This window comes from Vanessa cardui, chromosome 16 (assembly GCF_905220365.1).
Source record: "Vanessa cardui chromosome 16, ilVanCard2.1, whole genome shotgun sequence".
Classification (NCBI taxonomy): domain Eukaryota; kingdom Metazoa; phylum Arthropoda; class Insecta; order Lepidoptera; family Nymphalidae; genus Vanessa; species Vanessa cardui.
The window spans coordinates 7,822,609-7,845,008 of record NC_061138.1 but is presented as its reverse complement, the minus strand read 5'-3'; the positions used below and the strand labels follow the sequence as shown (position 1 = coordinate 7,845,008).

At 33.8% G+C, this 22,400-nt stretch overlaps 1 protein-coding gene across 1 annotated transcript; it reads right to left on the bottom strand.

The window, feature by feature from the left end:
* Nucleotides 1-1,063: 1,063 nt before the first annotated feature.
* On the bottom strand, nucleotides 1,064-18,800 carry LOC124536118 (tubulin polymerization-promoting protein homolog). Its single transcript, XM_047112569.1, has 4 exons — nucleotides 18,611-18,800; nucleotides 6,547-6,697; nucleotides 4,858-5,139; nucleotides 1,064-2,670 (listed from the first exon to the last, which is right to left on the bottom strand). Exons 2-4 carry the CDS (start codon nucleotides 6,679-6,681, stop codon nucleotides 2,479-2,481), a joined length of 609 nt encoding a protein of 202 aa, XP_046968525.1. The 5' UTR covers nucleotides 6,682-6,697; nucleotides 18,611-18,800; the 3' UTR covers nucleotides 1,064-2,478.
* Nucleotides 18,801-22,400: the final 3,600 nt, after the last annotated feature.

Here is a 22,400-nt window from a genome sequence, read left to right as displayed (position 1 = left end):
AGAGCACTCGATCGAGGTAAATATGTTTTAGTTAGATGCCATCTATTATAAATTATAATCAATATTTTTATATTTCTTTTTAATTTTCTATTATTATCCAATACATGTACTGGTCTTCCTACAAAATATGAGTCCAATATGCGTCAACATTTAACAATCGTTACAGGTAGAACTGACTCATCAACATTGCATATTAATAATTAAGAAAAATGCACATTAAATAAAATATTTTATCAAAGCCTTAATTGATACAAGTGTCTATAGATTATTTATTATATTTCTACTATATGTATTTTTAAATAAAGGCAATTAATCTTATTTTTAACGAAGATGGTAAGAAATCCCAGCAAGCACAGTTAAATTTCCATGTGCTTAATTAATCTCCGCACCAAGGCTGATGGTAATATCGTAAGGATACCTGTATGGGTCCTATAAACTTTTGTCCCATGTGTATGATGTGTATCCAACCTGATTTGAAAGAACCTGCTGGAATAAGCTACAAAACCTTGAGGGAAGAGGATCCCTTGTCCGGCAGTGAGATATTTACAAGCTGTTACTATTATATTATACAATCTAAAATAAAATGTGTTACTTTAATTTTAATAATGTAAACTGTGAATTCTATGAAGCTTTTTTTTTAATCATTAATTTATAACGACTCTCCTTTCGCGAAACTCATTTTGATCTCTTGAACCCATTTCGCTCTATCCTTTCTCGTATTTAAAGAAAAAAAGGTAAGAAATGTTCGTAATAAGATTTGATTGACATTAATAAATTGCAATACTTGTATTTAATGAAATAGATTGTATTGTCACCAGCACTAAAATGTGTATGGAATTTTAATGGCTGTCACTAATTAAGTAGAACTCGTGTGAAATTACGCTGCACATTTGACTCACGCATGTAGTGTGACTGATTTGACGTTAAATAAAATCTTCTTATAATAATACATGGCTAATTTTCAAATACAGGTAAATATGAATAAATTACTTGTTTTTATTATGGGAATAATCTTTATTTATTAAATAAATATTTGATGAAAATGTGTTTAAAAATAATACAATAATTTCCAATGCTTTATTGTACATTATTTGGGTACCTACAGATACTTATTAATATATTGACGAATCATTCGTCTTACAAAAATATCTCATGACATTCAATCGTAATTAAATTCAATTTTGTTTTTTATTATAATAAATGTTTTTGAAATTGTTGTAGCTTTACGTATAATTAGATTTAAGACGATGAAAGTACCTTAATAAATTTCACTTGTTTTCATTTACAGATCAATAAATTATGGCTTATATAAACTGAGCGTTTTACTTGTACTTTCAATTTCAATAGGTATTCCTTATTTGTTTCATTAGTTGTTTTTAAGAAAATTGTAATAAATTTCGAATAAGTTTCAATTAATCACAATTATTTCCTTAATTCCATTTATAAATTTTGTTTTTTTTCTTTTTATATTACGACGTAAACTTTTAAATTTCTTCTTATACATGAGAGTCTCATACAAATTACGATATTTATAGAGATATATATCTATCTCTAATATCAGTTGTTTCCTCGCTTTTAAAACACGTCTGTGTCAAACAAACAACACTTTTATTTTGCATTTAATATTCCAGAGGCGCGCTGTGTCTTAATTCTTAAATATTTTTAAATTTTTTTTTTGCGCAATGACTACAACTCCTTGTCACCATCCTCAAACGCGTTCGCATAGACAATGAAAGGTGATATACATGTTATCACAAAATATCATAAGCATGTCTTATATTTGCTGATTTGTCCATGCTTTACTATATAGTTCGTCATTCTTATTTTTGTTTTAATATTGTTTACCATAAATAATGGAGTAGTTTTAACCACGATCGTCTACCGTCGCTGACTGTTACGTGTAGCCGGACCACAATTAGCATTTTACATTGCACTAAGCTTTGAGATACTTATCGTGTTGTACTTTAAGATTGTTTGAACTCTTAATGTTATGACGGTCATACAAAAAATAAATAATCCAAGTAACCGAAAATATCCTTAAATAGCAGATTTTGTAAAATACTTTTAATATTAAATTTGTTTTAATGAAAAATCTAAACTACTCACGACTAGACTTTTAAAAGAGACAAAAACAGTAGTATCTTAAATCCTAATTAGATATTGAAATATTTACGTTATAAGGAATGTTATAGCAGAAATAGAAAACATGTAGTGCATTAAAACAGTTTCCAAAAAAATATAACAATACAAAAAAATAAAAGGCACGTAACGTTTACGTCAACTCCTAGTCGTATAATGTTTCTTTATACGGCCGTAATTATTTTTCTTACATTATCTCCTTTTTGTCATCGTAACATATTTTATCAATTAAATATTAGGGCCTATAGTCATTTAAAGATTCACATAAAAGTTCCTTACATACGTAATCATTACCAACCTACATAAGTGAACGGGATTATGAGGATAAGATTTATCAAGCTAATGAGACTTGTTGTAGCTATCCTTGTGTTGGTAGCCGGTAACGTAGCCGGAGTTGTCGACGAGCTCCTTCCTGCCGGCGATGCCTTTTCCTTTGCCGGCTTCGTCGAATCGTTGCTTGTGCGAGCCGGTGTATTTGGTCGTGTCTGTCAACCTATCAACGGCCGCCGCTGCTGCTGCAGACTTCGTCAGCTGTAAGTGATAAAAATATACATATTACGACAAGTCATATTATCAGCAAAACAGCTATATTTTGGGTTATTAATCATATAAAAAAAAGCTCATGATTAGTAATTAAAGTGAAGATGGCAAATGAATAAAGGTAAAAATGAAAGAGTTTGTTAGGAAATTGAATTGAATAGGAAGATGCGATATTTTTATTTTTGTGTTTATTTTAATATAGGATAGACCACAACTATATTAAAAATCTAAAACAATGTAATTAACGGCAAAGAATGCCGTCAAATGGTTTCAAAATGTAATTTTAAATTTTCGTGCGAAAACGGAACTATATGTCGTATGACGTCACTGCTGTCTGTGACTCCCCCTCTGGTCTTACTTGTCCTCGCTAGCTATCATACTTATGCATTTTTTCTCGACCTATGAGATACTTTTTTGTAAAAATTTAAAACGGACTATCGATATCGATATCGTATGTTTTGTTCCAATACGATCATTTAATTCAATATGTTTTTCAATTAAATGGTTTTTGACAGGATCTTCTGACACAAAACTGAGATAAAAGTGGTTTTAAGCTGAAAAGAGGATCTGGAGTCTACTTTGACAAACCCAACTTCCATTCATTTCTTTACAGCTATAACCTCAAATAAGTAGTCATAGCAGGAGTGACGTCACTGAACGCCTGATAGAGCGTTTTGTTTTGTTTTGAAATACATTTTTTTTAACATTTTAAAAGATAATTTTTCATAAATATTATATTTACATGTTCCCTATTATTTTAATTATTAAGCGTTAGTTAGTAAAGAATATTTTAATAAAAGGTTTTAAATAAATTACTGCATATAATATCCATGAAACCAAGGATAACGACAGTCAGGTATTTTACGACCGATTTCAGTGTCAACAATATTTAATAAACATACATTTTGAATATATTTCGAAAATATTCTTATTGCGAAACCACTTTACATACGTATAACTATTCTATTGCATTATTATTTAATACTTCAAGATATCTAGGCAATAAGTACGCCTCGCACTCCTCCATAAATAATTACTGTATAGATGTACCTACGTATATATTATTATGTACATATATCATAACAATAGCTAAGCAAATATAAATTCCCATGACTACTTTTATACAATATGAGCTACAACATTAATATCAATAGAAACATAATATGCGGTGACCACATTGATGAGTAATCCTCGTTTTATTTCATTTAAAAGTTTATTTTTATATACCTACTGATGTTTATCCTGTAAACCGTAGCTCATCTCAAAACCACCTGTCCCTAATCACTGATTGCTTTCAACGTGTCTAATTATAGTGTCTATGTACAAACGTGTATGTAGTTTCAACCACAACTCAAATTCCTTTATTCTATATAGAAGAATCATTACAATTACTTATTGATTGTCAAATTAAGCACTATACTACCATTGGTTCGGAAAAGAAAATGCCCTGACCTGAGAAGAAATAGCAAAAGATAGTAGGGTCTGGTTTTTTTCGATTTCACGATTTACAAATAATCAATGTCGAAAAAAAAGCCAGGAGGCGATCGTTTTATATTATCTTCTCTCTTTATTAACTAGAGAAAAATCAAAAGTCAATTGTATTGTAAAGAAAATAGTTATCTTAAACAGACGTCATGGCCTATAATCCAAAGTTACCTGGTTGACTAACTGCCTTAAATCTTGCGTTATGCACAAACTACAGTTCCTGTCGAATTATTTTAGCAACGCTCTATAAGTATGTACTGCTCTGTTTAAGAGGCACTCTACAAATAAATAATATAAACTTATCTACAATATGGCGATTTTCTTATGTTATTTTGTTAAGTAGATAGATAGCTGTCAATAGACTATTGATACTGTAACGAATATTAAACATAACTCATATTATAAATGGGGACCAACTTTGGGAACTAATATATTATGTCTGTTGTACCTATCACACGCTCACTCATCCTTTACACCGGAGCAGAACATTACTAAGCAATGCTATTTGGTGGTAAAATATATTAAGCGTGGATGACATCTGATAGGCAATACCCTTACGAGCTGACTTTAAGCCCTACCACCAAGTAGAAAATAGTTTTAATTTTTTGTAAATTTGCGTTTCTAACATAAGAAATAAGTATTGATACAGTTTCATGAATATACACGGGAGAATAAAGAAAATAAAATTCTTACGTGTGTTGATACTCCAGGCTGGCCACAGGTTGTTAATTTTTTCTTTATTTCTTCTAGCTCAACTTTCTTGCTCTTTGCCAGATCCTCTAAGAATTTCTGGTAATCTTCAAGACCAAGTTTCACCGACTTCAGTTTCTTAAAATGTATGGCAGTGTCCGTTGTAGTAATTTTTTTGCCGTCGATCACTTTGGCTTGCTTCATCCACTTGTCGCTTTGAGACAGCGTTATTTGTCTGCCATCTGATTTCGGGTCTCCGAATTTTGAGAACATTTTAAATGCATCCTAGAAATAAAAAAGGAATATTTTTTAGAAATTTAAATTTCTATAATAATAAATCGAAAAAAAGTTTGCAAGTTGCTAAATATATTCGTGTGGCTTGAAAGCTTTGTCGTTGCATTCATCGTCTACATATATTTCACATTTCTGAGTTGCTGATGTGAATTTACCTTTCCAACACGTAACTACAAAGTATCCGATAATAACCGAGGGCGAGCTGTATGCACCAGTCACGACTCGCGTTAGATATGCAGATTGATTTGTTGCTGTTGTATAAACGAGACTACGTTCTTTATAGTCACAAAATAATGGACAGAAGTTACTTAGTCAGGAATAATGTAGTGTAGGTATATTGAAAGATGTAATTATTTCATGATTAATATCTTGTACACCAAAAAATAAATAACAGAATCACATAAAAACAATGAATAGGCTATTTGACTGGTTTTTAAAATCCAAAATATATTACTTAGTAGAGGGTAAGGAACCCAGTAAAAGTGTTTTTTTTTATTTCTAGTACATATTTGACGAAAAATATTATGTTAAAAATTCCATATTTAAATAACGCGCGAAAACACTACTTGGACAATATGGCGCTGCAATGGGGTCGGTGACGTCACTTTTGCTGTATTTTACATATAGTAGAAACGCAAGGTTTACGAGAAAGTGACTTCATCATAAGCCCGGCCAATCAGGGGCGTTTTGTGTCACGTGACAAACGTTTAAAAAAATCCATTTATATTTATTGATTTTTGAATAAGTTAAATATTATTTTCAACTTTCGTTGGTACCTACATATCCCATTTTTAAACTCTGATTATAATAATTCACAATTTATTTTTCGCAATGTCAAATAGCCTATTGGCAGTCGTATTTTATTGTAGTAATATTTATATATGTTTATATAAATAATGAGCGAGTATTGTGTCTTTTTTTGTATAGAAAACGATTAACCGTTATATTTGTAATTACATTTTATGTTATAGATAGGTCAGGCAAATGGACCCCCTGATAGTAAGTCACCATCACTACATATATTAGCGCTGTAAGAATTTTCAATTAATTCTTACATCACATCAACGCAATGTGTGCCTACAGTACACTGGCTCAATTAAACCCGATCATAATTATAGTAAATATGTTGCCGTTTGGCGGTAGAATATTTGATGAGTGGGTGGTATCTATCCAGACTGGCACAAAGCCCTACCACCAGGTCAAACGTAAATACGTTAATATTACATTGGTATTTATAAAACAATAAATTGTTTACATCCTATAAAAAAACTCTAAGAAGCGGTTAATTTATTATTGGCATATTATCCTTGTGGCTTGTGAGGCGTGAGCTATTCTATTACACGTCGGTGTTGGTTATATTTACTTTCATTGACGAGGAGTAATAATAATATAAATAACCTTAAACGGTATGACACTGTCATCGTTCTTGCTCGGTGTTCCGTTGGCTGCTCCTGGAGCCGTCCCGTTTTCCAGCTTGATGTCCTTCACATCCTCTGCAACCTGCTCCACGGCTTGTGCGTGATCTTCAGACATTGTTGCTACTGAAAAACTAAATTATTTTCAATGAATACACAGCGTTTAATCAAACTACATTACATGTGATATATAGCTCATTACATCTTATCTAGTTTCTATTTGAATATTTAAATTGTTAAGTGGAATACGAAATATGCTGTTTTAACATAACTCGTTATAAAAATATAGTATTTTGATAAATTACTAATACAATCCAGTTATTAATTACGGGATATTTACGAATTTATTTAATTATAAAAATAACCATTATAATTTAAAATCTAATAACGAATACTACCTGTATTAATTATTTTCAGACAGTGGTATAGCTTTTATACTTTAAGAGTATTACTTCCATTCATTAGTTAAAGATTGCGGATTTAAGCCCTAAAATTTTCATGTAATCAATTTGTGTTTTTAATTTTTCACTTCTGTGATTAAGGAGACTGAAAAACAAAAAAAAAATACAGACGAATTGATAACCTCCTCCTTTTTGAAGTCGGTTGAAAAGGTTTACTCATGTACATATATTGACATATATCTATTAATCTGCATTATAACAGCGTGATGTAAAATGCTCTAAAAGCCTTTTCCTCAAAAGACGAAACCTAAGCCCTGCTACGGGACATTTTTGACAACAACAACAAATTTGTATATATTTATACGTTTACATATAATTTTTATTTACATGTTTATTATCTCAGTACAAAATACTTAATATTAGCAAATTATTGTTTTCAAATTAAAAACATCTTAACATCCAAGTCAATGTTAACAAACATGATGCGTTTGTTACCTTCGACTTCAGTGTTGCAAAGTTCAACATGATGTCATAGAAAAATAAATCAAACAAGCGTTACCAACTTAGCTGTTAGCATTATTGACAAGTTAGAATCACTGCGTCTTATTTTCGCGCTAAAAGCGGCAATTACATCACCGACCTTGTCGAATAAACGTTATACTACGTGTATCCGTAAATATCAGCTGAGATTTATCCTCTTATGTGAATCTTTAAAACATATCTAACGAAAAATTGAATTATTTTAATTGTAGTTATAGTACAAAATCAGTTCGCAACCCCTAACTCGGAAAGCAGATATGCTGTTGTTTCGGAGTCTAAATTGTTCTTCCAACAAATCATGAGAGGGAACAGATAATGCATCTGTTATTTTGATATATTTCTTGTAGACGGTATTATTCTCCATTGAGAATGGTTGCCATGACACAGGAAATTATGAATTTGAAACCCTTAGAAACACACAGATAATAGTAGGTAATAAGATAGTTATAATTGTATGAGAATGTGTGATTGAATTGGAAAGAATAACGTATATTAGTTTTTTTTTTAATTTTCCTTACTTTTATATATAGTTAACAATAGCTGTGAATTTTGTTACAATTCGATATAAAGTAAACATATTAAATGAAAACCTATCAAATATTGTAGGTATACAGTAATTTCAAAATGCTTTTATTATCCTCGAGATATGATTGATGACGTAAAGATAATACGGTTTAAAATCTCAAATGCATGTTTATCAATAGCTGCTCACTTATACTATACCTAACAGTTTGTAGCTACGCAACAATTTCCTTTATTTAAATGATATCAATGAAATTCGTTAAAGCATATTTACGTAATGATATCATTCCCGGTTTGGTAGTTAACCTTGAGGACTAAATTGTTTGATAAAACTGAAGGTGTATTTGCAATGTGAGAATTTTGTTATTACACCTCCGCGGAGTTCGCTGTGGGTGCTCTGGTCTATTAAATCTAGACTAAACGATATGACCCAAGAGTGAAGGTCGCACATATCTCAAAATAATACATGACATGCATGCACAAATATAATGGCTGAAACTACAGGAATAAACTACAAGAAAAACATTTATAATATATCGTAAAAATTCTAGAAGAACTAATACTAGAAGTAGGTATATAACTTTGTTTCAAACATGTTATAGAAATAAAATTATTACTAAGCATTACGCAAGAGTTGGATAGATACACAACAGGTTTAGTTAAGAAGAAAAAAAATCTTTTTTTTTTTTCTGATGTTCAGATCAATTTATGACTTTTTTTTTTTTTTTTTTTTTTTTTTTTATGGCATAGGTGGCAAACGAGCAGGAGGCTCACCTGATGGAAAGTGACTACCACCGCCCATGGACACCTGCAACACCAGGGGACTTGCAGGTGCGTTGCCGGCCTTTCAAAAAGGAGTACGCTCTTTTCTTAAAGGTTCCCATGTCGTATCGGTTCGGAAAAACCGCCGGCGAAAGCTGGTTCCACAAAGTGGTTGTGCGAGGCAGAAAATGTCTGAGAAATCGCGCTGTTGTGGATTTTCGGACATCAAGGTGGTGCGGGTGAAACTTAGAATTTTGGCGAGATGTCCGAAGGTGAAATTCAGCAGCCGGGATTAATCCGAACAATTCCTCGGAACATTCCCCGTGAAAAATTCGGTAGAAGATGCAGAGTGATCCGACATCTCTACGCAAAGCCAAAGGATCAAGGAGATCGGAAAGAGCTTGATCGTCGATAACTCGAGCCGCTCTACGTTGGATGCGGTCAAATGGAAGGAGCTGGTACTGGGGAGCACCCGCCCAGAGGTGAGAGCAGTACTCCATGTGAGGCCGAATTTGCGCCTTGTAAAGTTTAAGGCGATGGGCCGACGTGAAATACTGTCTCGCCTTGCTGAGCACGCCCAGCTTTTTTGAAGCCAATTTGGCTTTGCCTTCCAATTGACCGCGGAACTGAACGAGGCTCGAAATATCAACGCCAAGTATTCCGATACTACCTGTAGCGGCTATCGGAATGTTCTCAAATCGTGGAGATACGACAAATGGTGTTTTTTTAGCGGTTAACGCGCAAACTTGCGTCTTTTTGGGGTTGAAATGGACTAGATTTAGCTGGCCCCAATTCGAGACTTCGTTTAATGAAGACTCGATTTCAGACACAAGTTTGTTCCGGTTCTCTTCGACGTTTTCCCGAGAAATATTACCGCGGCCGGTGTATAAGGTGTCAACGGTACTGTCGTCTGCATAGCAATGAATGTTCCCGATTTGCAACAAATCATTGATATGCAGAAGAAACAGAGTGGGTGATAGAACGCAGCCTTGTGGAACACCAGCATTGACGAATTTTAAGTCAGAGCATGCACCGTCGACAACGACCTTGATGCTCCGATCTGCCAAAAAGCTGGTAATCCAATTGCATAATTTCCCGGGAAGCCCATAGGAAGGAAGCTTCGAAAGAAGCGCTTTGTGCCATACACGATCGAAGGCCTTCGCTATGTCCAAGCTGGCTGCTAATGCCTCCCCCTTGCTCTCAACTGCTTCAGCCCACCTGTGAGTAAGGTAAACTAGAAGATCACCGGCTGACCGACCCCGACGGAAACCGTACTGGCGGTCGCTAATCAGCTGGTTCTCCTCTAGATACCGCAGGAGCTGGCAGTTTATAAGTGATTCCATTATCTTGGAGAGCAAGGAGGTGATGGCTATAGGCCTATAATTGGACGGGTCTGAGCGGTTGCCTTTTTTAGGGATCGGATGCACCAAAGCTGTCTTCCATGAATTCGGGACGACGCCTAATGTGTAGGATTGCCGGAAAAGACGCGTTAAGACCGGTGCCAACTCGGGAGAACATGTCCGTAGCACGATTGGAGGGATACCATCGGGTCCGCTCGACTTATGAATGTCCAAGGAAAGAAGTGCTTTACGAACTGCACTTTGCCGGAATTTAACCTCCGGCATCGTGGTATCACATCGCGGAATTGTTGGTGGAGATTTTCCTTGGTCATCCAGAGTCGAGTTCGACGCGAAGAGAGAGCCTAAAAGATCAGCTTTCTCTTTCGCGGTATGGGCCAATGACTCACCGTCTCTGTGCAGAGATGGAAAAGATGGCTGACAGAAATTCCCTAAGACAGCCTTAGCGAGAGACCAGAACGCTCGTGTTCCTGAAGGGAGACGCACCAGTCTCTCGCCAATTCTGCCAATGTACTCTGTCTTCGCCCTAGCAATCACGTTTTTGAGGGACCTAGAGGCAGAGTTGTATTCCTTTTTAAATGCGCTGGTATTTACATCACGAGACGCAGATGCATTAGCCCAGGTTTGATAGCGTTCCCACTTTCGGCGTGATGCCGTTTTGCAGAAGCGACCAAACCAAGGCTGGGACTTGCCACCGATGGGTACTGCAGAGTAAGGAATGAATAGTTCCATACCCTGAAGCACCACATCGGCAACAGAGTCAGCAGCAGCGTTCGGATCATCCGGTGAGAAACAAATCTGCCCCCATGGGTAAGATGCAAAAAAAGACCGCATCCCATCCCAATCTGCTGACTTGTAGTGCCATACTCGGCGGCACCCAACAAAGCGAGGCCGTGAGTACCGCACAACCGGCACTGTACTCCGGACGAGACAGTGGTCAGACGAGCCCAGAGGGGGATCGACGATAACCTGATAGCCATCCGGATGTGAAGTCAGCAGAAGGTCCAACAGGGAAGGTGTATGATCCTCCACATCCGGTATTCGCGTTGGCGAGTTGACCAGTTGTGTCAGATCATATGCTAGAGCAAAGTCCAGAACAGATCTACCCGCATGATCGGTGGTGCGAGAGCCGAGCCATTCTGCGTGGTGAGCATTAAAGTCACCCAGAATAATGATCTCTGCGGATGGAATCTGCTGAAGCACGGAATCTGTAGCCATTTGGACGTGCTCAACCAGTCGGTCGGTTTCGGCATTACCGCTATGGGACCTATAAAGGCACGCATAGATTCGCGGATGGTCATCGCAGTCTACACGCAGCCAGATAATCGATAGGTCCTGTCCTTCAAGGCTGCCGAGGCGTCGAGAACAGATATCATCTCTGACGTAAACGCATACCCCAGCTCGTGGTATAAAGGAATGTTCCAATTTGTACCCAGGGTACGAGAGAAAAGTCGTATCGGCAGGAGAAGATATCTGGGTCTCGGTTAGAAAGAGCAAGGCCGGCTTCGCCGTTTCCAGATGGTAGTGAACGGCGTTGAGGTTGGAGTTGAGTCCCCTTATGTTGCAGAAGTCCACAGCGAGGGTGGTAGGGGTTGCCTTATGATGCCTGCTCCGCTTGCCCCGAACAGTGGCGAGCGCAAAATTGCCCCCCCCAGAATTCGGAGGGCAGCCTGGGCATCCCTGCTCAGGTGGTGTATGTCCTGAGCATGGATGCCCAGAGAGGGATTCTCCACCGCTGTCGCTGATGGTACCCTCCTGGGGTAATTTAACCAAATTCTGCACAACCATCAAGTTTTGGGGGGGAGGGGGATTGGGCCTCCGGAACTCTCACTTACCGGACGAAACGCGGTAGCATAACTACCACTTTACGCCGATTTTAAGTGAGAGAGTGGTACTTCCCCGGGCGTGCCGGCCCATTCGGCTGTAACCCGAAGGTATACAGCGTGGCACTACCACTTTACATATGACTAAATATATTTTAAAAATATCGACACTTTATTTTAGATAGACTTACACCTATTTCATATTTAAATAGTTAAAAGTGTAGTGTTTTGTAGGAGTACTAAAAGTGTAGTTGTTCAGGAATAGAGAATCAAGAATTTGCGAACGATATAAAATAGGTTGTATTTTTTTTCATTGTTAACTGATCAGCTATTCTGTCACTACTGTCTACTTATTGATACGTTCCAGGTGAGTGAGGCAGTGTAACTATAGGCATAAGGGCCGTAGCATCTTAGTCCTCAGTGTAGGGTATTCACCGCCAATAACCATCAATGTATATGTCCGTTATACAAACAAAGTAACTAACACTACGGGCAAGGAAGGTTGCAGAAGTCAGGTTACTTCTTTTCCAAAGTAAGTAATCTTAATCGGCTTTAGATCCAGTAAGCCGACTTCAAACAACTTACTAGCTGAGATCGGATACGGATAATGTCCCTGAAAACTATACGATCCATTTAAGACACAGAAGTCAAATTGAAACAATTTTATCTTTTTGTCTCTTCTCTTGAACAAGGAATTCGTAGATAATGTCGAAATTTCGAACTCCACCAAATAAAAATCATGCTAAATATCCCGTTTTAAATACTTGTAGTAAAAAAATATTTTTTTTTGTTTGGAGTTTTTGTTAATGCAACACTTTTTAAATTGTTGTAACATTCAAAAACGCTGTTTTACTTATAAGTAGAAAATCTTTTACTTATAAGTAAAAATCCAATCGTTGATTTTTATATCTCAATTTTATAGCACTAAACTTTCATCCCCTGATAATCACACCTGATAAACATATTTATGAGAGATTTTAAATAACGATATAAAAACTGTCAACTCACTAAATACTGTTGTTCTTATTTTTTTTATTATGATATATGTTATGACGAATTTTGAAACAATTAATTCATTTAGTCCGTAATTTTAAGGTTTATTAATTATTCTCATATAGTATTTAAAGGTTGAAAATAACTTGCTAATTTCTGTATTCTTTAATTTTCTTTAATATGAACCTAGTTATATATTTTTGTACCTAATGCATAAATAAAAGAAACTTTACCTACACAATTAGTTTTCTTATGCCAATAACAGGAAAAACCTTTTTTTACGTAACCCAACACAATTTCAAATTTACCATCCCCTAATGGTTAATTACGTTTTTAATATAAATATTTCCGTTAGGGGTGTGAACGAGACGAGGCGTCACATCACCTCGTGACCTACTTTCTAGTTAAACATTAATGCAAGTTCAGCTACAATAACGCTTATTTTCTTGTGTTTTACTATAATGCAATAATACTTTGAAATTATACTAATTAATATTTTTGCAGCTATATAGTGTTATATATTAAAAAATCAGCTCAAAAATAATTGTCTCTAAATATATAAACGTTGTATTTTCTAGTTTATAATTTAGCACAATAAAATTAGGTACTTATTTGTTTTATCTACATTATTAAATATGAAACCAATTAAGCTATAACCCGAAAGGTTTATGCGATTTCGACTATTCTCAATCTTAAGGGATACATGCAATATAAAAGAAAAACAAATTTCTGAACCAAATCATATAAAACATTTGCCTAAAACAAAAAAAAAAAAGAAACAAAACATGCAGTTTTGTTTTTTTTGGCACTTATGTCCAATTTTTTTATGGCATAGATGGCAAACGAGCAAAAGACTCACGAGACGAAAAGTGTCTTCCACACTGGGGCTTACCGGTGCGTTGCCGGCCTTTAAGTAATGAGTAGGCTCATTACTTGAAAATTTTGGCAAAAGCTTGTCAAGATACTAAAACGCGATTGTACAATGTGACGTGGGCAATTATTAAATCACACAATTCACTAAATGTTTTAAGTCATGTTTACATACATTAACCTATTTCCATCCATCCATTACCACATCCTTAAGCTAAATTAGCACTTCACTGAAGTAACTATTCGGCAGATTTAATTCATATTATAATATATTTAAATTACACATTGTATCCAATTTGGACTAAAATTATACTGCATGACTATTATACTGCGGGTTATTAATAATATATATGTAAATAAATCGCGTCTTAACATGTAACTATTATGTTTTATTTATAACGTCAAGAAGGGAAATACTAGTTATATATTAACACTTGTTACTATTTAGTTTATACTGATATAAATGCGGACATAACTCTGCTGCTAGCGCTTTCGGCTAAACTACCTGAATCGGTTGTGATGAAACTTGTTACGAAACAACCCTATGAACATAGGCTACTTTTTTTACCTAATTTTACATCTTAGGGAAGTAAATAAAGACTTATAGTATTACAATACGTATTGAACCATTTTTGTCACAAACTCAATCTAAAGCGTGAAAGTTCAGCTAGTAATGAATAAATTTCAAATTTGGAATGAATTTTTTTATGAAATATGAAAGCAATTAATTGTAGTATCTTTAAGTTTACAAGTACAAGTAATGAAAATGTTTTGGCGGAATAAACACAAATCATCTAGTAAGCGTAGCACGTGACCCACTCCCTAGGTGACGTCAGTGCGCTCGTAAATAAATTCTTATTTCGGAGTGAAGTACATCTATAACATCACAATCTGAGTCACTAAACAAACTATTTCTATTTAGAATTATTATATTTATATATATGTATATATATTATTTTGTATCGAACATGTATAATCTAATCTTATAAAAACTACTTTTTTAAATTTATACAACATGTCAGAAAAGCTAAAATTGCCGTAATTTTTTTTTTCTAAATTGGTATGAAGAATAGCTTCGGGGCGATGGTTTTTTTCACAAGTTGTGGTACTCTATACTCAAACTAATCATGGTACAAATATATATTTGATGATGTAATGTATACAATGATGTACATTATTTTTTCGCTTTCAGAGTTTTTTTGTAAACCTGTATACATTGTGCCTCGCAATAGAGTTACTGACTCTTTTCAAGCTAGTAACGCTTGCGTTTGTTGCTCGTTGTATTTAATATAACTGACCCGCCACAGTCAGTGGCGTAGCTAGGTGAGGAAGAACCCCTGTGCATAGAAAAAGAATCGACCCTCACCCCCTCTTTTCTATCCCTCTTTAACTAATAATTACTCTTTAAAATTATAGATTCCAAATAAGAAGTCTTGTACGCAGGGTCGTAATTTTCTAGCTTCAGAAGCTTAAGGTTTAGTTTAGAGGGCCCCCTGAACTCCGGAGCCCTGGTGCACTGCATCACCTGGCCCTACGATAGCTACGTCACTGGCCCCAGCTAAGTACAAGTGCACCAATACTAAGTGTAGTACAAATATCTTTATATACAATTTTGAACAGATTCGTCGTCATTTGTCAAAAGAAATAACGACACTGCATTTAAAATTAATTTTCAAATGTAATATCTTAAAAAATATCTATTTTAATGGGTTTTAAAGATATATAATAAGTTATAAATAGAAAAACAAGCATACATAAGTACAGACAACAGCAGGTGGTGACTTTTATACTATGTAGTGATGTATTAATTGACTTTTGTTAATTGAACTTTCCTTAATTGATTCGTAAATAAATCTCTAGGTTTCAGGTTAAAATAATGCAAATAAACAAATACCGCATCGGTAGCAGCCTTATTTCGTAGAATGTTACCTTTTTTGTAAACCAGAAAAATAATTATTAATCTTTCAAAACAAACCATATTCAAGTTTTATAAAGTTCTTTTAAATTATTTTAATTATTACGGTGTGTAAGATTCATTGTTTTATTTAACACAGCATTTGTAGGATTAGCACGTAGCAATACGGACCAAAATGGCACACGCAATGCCATTACGTCATCGCACACTATAATCATGTTCTATCATATATGAAAAAATCAAAGATATAGTAGTGTGATATGTTATAAATGTAATTTAAGACATTGGTTTTAATATACAACACATTATAATATATCGACTTTATATCGTATCATTATTCATATTGCATAAAACGGCGTTGTTTGTTTACAAACTCATAAATTATAAAACTATAGGTACTATTTTTTTATAATAGTCTCACCAAATCCCCACGATTAATAGTAAAAAAAGTGACAATAAGAAGATTAATAACTCGATACCTTTGCCAGGTGTGAATTGGTTCTAATGAAAAAGATATACTGTAAACATTACATTTCGATGGGGCACCCATTTAATTAAATGAAAACATCCGTCACTAAGAATACTAAATTTTTGGTAAAGAATATTTGTAGTAATATCATTTTACAAGATATAAAATGGATGGAAAATGGATATCACAAAATAGGAGACTTTTCACCATTTGCTTTTAGTATTTTATAAATCACTGATCGTTTGTAAACAGATGACAGCGTTTATGTTATGACAAAATATGTAACTGTTATCGAAAAAAACAAATGACTTAAAATAACTGCTAAAATGTATGTAAATAGGTATACATAACATATATATTAAAGTCAGAACATGTTACTAAACACTGCTAAATATTTAAATGAAATATATTATAGCTGTGACTGTTTGAATCGCTTAAATTATAGTCATATCAACTGAAGAGGTATATTTTTTTGTCTATTCTACAAAAAGACACCGTACATAACATTTAACGTATTATGTGTTTTGTAAAAAGAGTTTCTATGGATTGATGGGAAACTTGAAAGTGAAATGACGTGCGAAACTGATGTTAATGACCTCGCTGTCAGCTAATTATCGTATATTAGTTTATTGTAGTTTTATGAACACTTTCACAACGGAAGGTACTTATAAAGAGGTCAAGGGCAAGTCTGTTTTATGGTGGATTTTGTGTACCGAAAATGGCACAGTAGACAATACCTATTGCTTACGTTTATTTTATATTTAAAATATAAAAGTACTTCGAGTATAATACAATATAAAATTTTAAAGAGCATATTCTTAAAGAATTGATAAACTTTGCAAGATCATATGTATAATACTTTTCGCTATTCGCCATCCCACCACTATAAATGAATAGTTAAGGTCCTTATATCGAAACAACGTGAACACAATAAGATCTTTCAAATATTTTATAAAATACTACTCCACTTAGTACTAATTATTATTAATAAGATAATAAGAGATTGATCTATTAATTATTAATAAAATAATTTAATTATTATGTGTTCCTGAATACATGCCTAAAACTTAAAAAGGACGAATATGAAAATATACGAATCTTTGAAACAATGGCACATAGTGATATTATTTATGACATCATTTCTTAAAGTTAAGTATACGAAGTAGGTATACTTACGTCGAAGACAAAAGATTACCTCGGTAATTATTTAAGTCATTTGAATGCCTCTACTTATCAACATTATTTAAGCTTTTGTTTCCCAAAAATAGTTCTTACATCGTGATACTATCATTTTAGCATTTAGTGAATAGAGTATCCGTACTTATAAGCATTAGATATTAGCATAATCTTTAGTTTACTTGACGTATCTTTTTGTGTTCTATAACACAGCGTAACGCAGGAAAATCAATTTGGGACCAGTCTAATTTTGTCTAGCTGCCCGCCCCGATTGCGTTTCAGAAGAATTAAAAAAAAGCTTCCACTTTCATTATTATTAAAATGTATGTTTCCATAAATGCTCTCTAAGTTAATACTTACACTATTAAATAAACTGATGCATTTATTTTTATAGGAGTACTTGATAATTTTAGGTGTAGGTACATTGACTAAGACAATGCACAGTCAAGTATGCAGGATAAACGATTTGCTATGGGTGTAGATGTGAATATATATATATTTTTAATAATATAACATAGTATTATTCCACGCACAGGTGGAATTATTCTTATCACATTTTGTTTTGTTTTTTGATGAAGGTCAGTGCAACCAAGCCGCTGTGACTGTTGTCTTATCACGAATGTGCATGAAATTGTTGTTATCGATAACGTCTATCGCCAGGAAATTTGTTGTTACATATTATGTTATTAATCGCTTTATCTATAAGATATAGCGACGAAAATATAACACGTATAAAGTTTATGTGCTGAAATCCGTAGGAACATTTTATGACGAGCGTTCATTCGTTGTGCGAAAACTCATTTCAATATGAATAGGGGCGCCATGGGGCATACGCTAGCATACTCTTTTACCCTTTATTTAGCCACAAAAGACTAGTACACACTATGCGTCTAAGATGTTTATATATTCGATCAAGAAACATAGTCGTTTATCGTACGCATTTTCTTTTGACGCAATTATATCTATACGTTTATAAAAAATATTTGATTAATTTTGTTAATTCATTTGGATGTTTTCGTAAATAGCTTAATTTTCAAAATTAAGTTACGTATTCAAATAATGTTACTTTATTTTTTATCCTCTTTAAGATAATAGTTACATCTATACATAAATATAGGTCTACAATTTCTGGAGTAACGCAACGTAAAAATAATACTTTAAAATGTTTCCGTCATTAATAGCTAATTGTAAAAGTATTAAAAATATGTATTGACTCACATAAATATGTAGTGAGGATTGTTCTGTGATAATTGTAATAGATGATATCACTAGCACAGATCAACAGCTCGTAGCGGCGCGCGTCTCTCGCGGCTAAACTGAAACTAGCGCGGTCGCTGAGTGCCTCCAGCTTGTGGAGTGTTGTCAAACCGCCAGATTGAGCGCTCAGCGCTGAGCCACAACACTACGCATGCGCATATTCGCTCCCTACGTTCCCACTTCCCGGATAGTATACATACCTACATATATTCTATAATATAAAATACACGCTGTACTTTTCGTTCTTTTTTCTCTCAATTTTGAGAAGATTAAATTAAAAAATTGTATAAGTATAAAGTTTATCGATTTTACTAATTAATCATATTTTCAATAAACATTAATAAAACCTATTAAATATAGGTACATAAACCTATTTCGTTTTATATCATCATAATCACTTCGTATACAATGCTTTATGTGAATTGCATCAAGTTTCACTATCATAAAAAGTTTATATCGTTTTTTCAATTATTATTTTTTGTGTAAACTGTAACTAATGTAAGTATAACTAAAGTATAAGAACATCTTCTGCCTCCTATAAATGCAGGTTATCTATCTAAGATTGTGGCTTGTAGAGCACCGTCTATATTCAATATAAATATTGGTAATATGTATTATAAATGAATAACATACTCTTCTAATAATTTTCATCAGCCTTCATTCATTGACCTTCCGGAGGCGACTGTCTGGCTCTACCACGCTGTAAGATCCGTGGCCTCCTGTCACAACAATCTGTAGCCTCCTGGGCGTCCTTGTAAAGGCATGTGTATAGCAAGATCATTTTACCAGATCCGGTCAATCAGAGGCCTCCTCTCGCTCCTTATTCTGCTAAGTTGGTCTGTTTTGTCATCTTCAATAAGATTTTAATTCGACTAAATTTTATCGTAAATGCTACGAGCTTTTTCATCTGAATATGTACAGTTTTAAAAATTCTCCTGGTTCTAAGAAAAAAATATACCTTTGTGGTTGCAATTTGTAAAATGTAAACAAGGCGCTATTTAATATTAGCAAAATATATAAAATATTGTGCGATGTGAGGATGTGTGTAATTAATTTATATAGGTATTGGCCTAATAATAAAATAAAATTTGCGTAAATATTGTGTAAGTAATGTACTTAAACTTTCATTGAACATCTATATATTGTTTATTTATTCATCAAAATCAGTTGTGACTATTAGACGTTAAATATCTGTTTCATAGACATACAAGAATATTCAATCTAAACTATATTCGTTACAAACTAGTCGACATCAAAAGCAGGCAGAGATATACCCGACCTACAGAATACTACTCGAGAACAGATGACCCAGTTTTTATTTGTACATGAACATCACGTAGCTATTTTGCCAAGCATCGACATCGTTCTTAATATTAAACGTTTATGCATCTGTCTTATCCGACTGTAAACAAGTGTAGTAGGGTAGTGCATTTATCCTGTATTTAAATAATACTCATACATCTCCAATATTTTCAATAAATGAGGTGTCGCTGATTATATGATTGTTTTTTCTGTAACTTTTAAAATGATTACCGACAGTAATATTATTATAAAATCTGTAAAAAAAAGAGTTCAGTTTTGTAGGGTATCTCTGTTATTTTTAATAACTTTAAATGTTTGCGCTGAAAAATACTGATATTGCATTAATAATAAAATACTTATACTGATATTAATGGTAATATGAATTTTAACAGCCAATGTTATGAAACACATATATGGCGGTCACAGATTATATTGTAGTCCATTTGAAAAATTATAGAGAAATGGTTGGCTACCTTGTTGACTAGCTAGAATTCCATTCGACAGCGAAAGAAAGAAATAACTGAAATACAAAGAAAAACAATGAGTAAAGCAGTCATACATATCATATGACATATACATCATAACATATTTAAGCGATCTAAGAAATTAAGTACGTAAAATATTTCAAAAATAAGAATATGATTTCAATATCATTACAATTAGCCTCAAACGCACATATGATGGAATCATTGGATTAGACCCTTGTTTACTTCAGAACTTTGTTAATTATGAACCTATTTGGAATTGGCTACTAACACCGTTTGTCAGGATGTACTTCAAAACTCTGTTTTGAATTTGTTCAAGTTTTCTCAAAGTTGTCAAGATAGTGTTGCAGTAGGTACAACATTATTTGCAAAAATCGGTAATTCTACACGGTCTGTCCATCTGAGTGGCTCATTCGCGTAAAGACCAGGAACAAATCTTTAGGGCACCTTCGAAACCTTAAACTTTTTTTTCAGTTCTGCTTTGGCTTGAAAATATTTAAATACATTGACATAGACACACTCGAACTTCAGCCTCAGGCGATATAAAAATACTATAATAGATATATTTTTTATTATTAGATAAATTGTGTTATAAATAAGATTACTAAATGTTTTATCTCAGAAAATTAATTTATAGGTCAAAGCCGAAGGACATTCGTTGATATGGGGAAGGACCGATACGAATACCAATCAAACTTAGATTCTTAGATATACATATGTATTAGCAAAGTCTAACCGTCGGAAAGCGTTGGATATATTCAAGAAACATGAATCGATCAGTATGCATTGATGATTACGGGTGTAGTTCCGAAAAGCCCATACCTATACTTAAGCCTATACTTTTGTAGGAAACATTTTTTTCTATGACGAATAGTTTTTATAATATGCTTGAAAAACATAAATCCATTTTTTTTGTATTTCTTTAGATTTGACCTTGAAAATGAAATTTGCGGGTACTTTGGCTATCATTTTCGTTATCAGGACATCGAAATATATATCCATACAAAAATTCAGGTCGATCGGAGGTTTGGACTTTTCGGAAGTATAACCATGATTACAAAGTATTTTTATAGAGTATTTTACTATATTTAAGCAGAAAAAGACGCTTAAAGAAGCACTGCGATACTATCATTTTCTATAACTGGGTCAACGGAAGATCTTCGCCTAAGCAGTAATTTTAATACTCACTGCAATTCACTAATTTTTACTAATAATTAAGTATATACAAGCATATAAAAAGAAGCCATACTATATATTATAATGAATACCTAAGTATATAGTGAATTATATTTTTTATTTATTTATTTTTAATGCAAGACTGTATACTTATCATTAATAACACTATAACAATTTTATTATGTACTATTATTAAATAAGGCAAATAAAATAAAAATAATAGGCGTATAAGTATAAGGTAGTAAACTTAGCAATACAATTTTTAGCTAATGGCAATGTTAACCTGACCAAACGACACATACGGTGGACTACCGGCAATGCAAAAGATTATAGAGAATCAAAAACTGCGGTTTTTTATCAAATTAATAAACAAAACTTACCGTCGTTTTTAACACCTCCAAAAAGTAGCTCAATACTTCAACTCCTTTCAGAAAAATATATAAAAGAGGTCAAGTAGCTGCATTCCCGGTATCGTCCATCGGTTTCCCTGTGAGAGCGCTGCGTAAAGGCGGCATTATATAATAACGAGCATGCATTTAGTTAAATAAATAAGCAAAGGAGCGATTTCCACTAAACAACACTAAAGTTATAAATCATTATATTTATTTAGTTTTACCTAAACATTGAATCCTAATGGGCATGTCCTAGACTTTAGGTGAGTTGTATTTTACTGCTAGCAGTGGCGTAAAGAGGGCGGTGCCAACGGTGCCCAGGCACAGGGCGTAGACTCTCGGGGGCAAGAATAGACAGACTGGACAGGACTGTTATTTTTTTGGCAGCGCACGAGC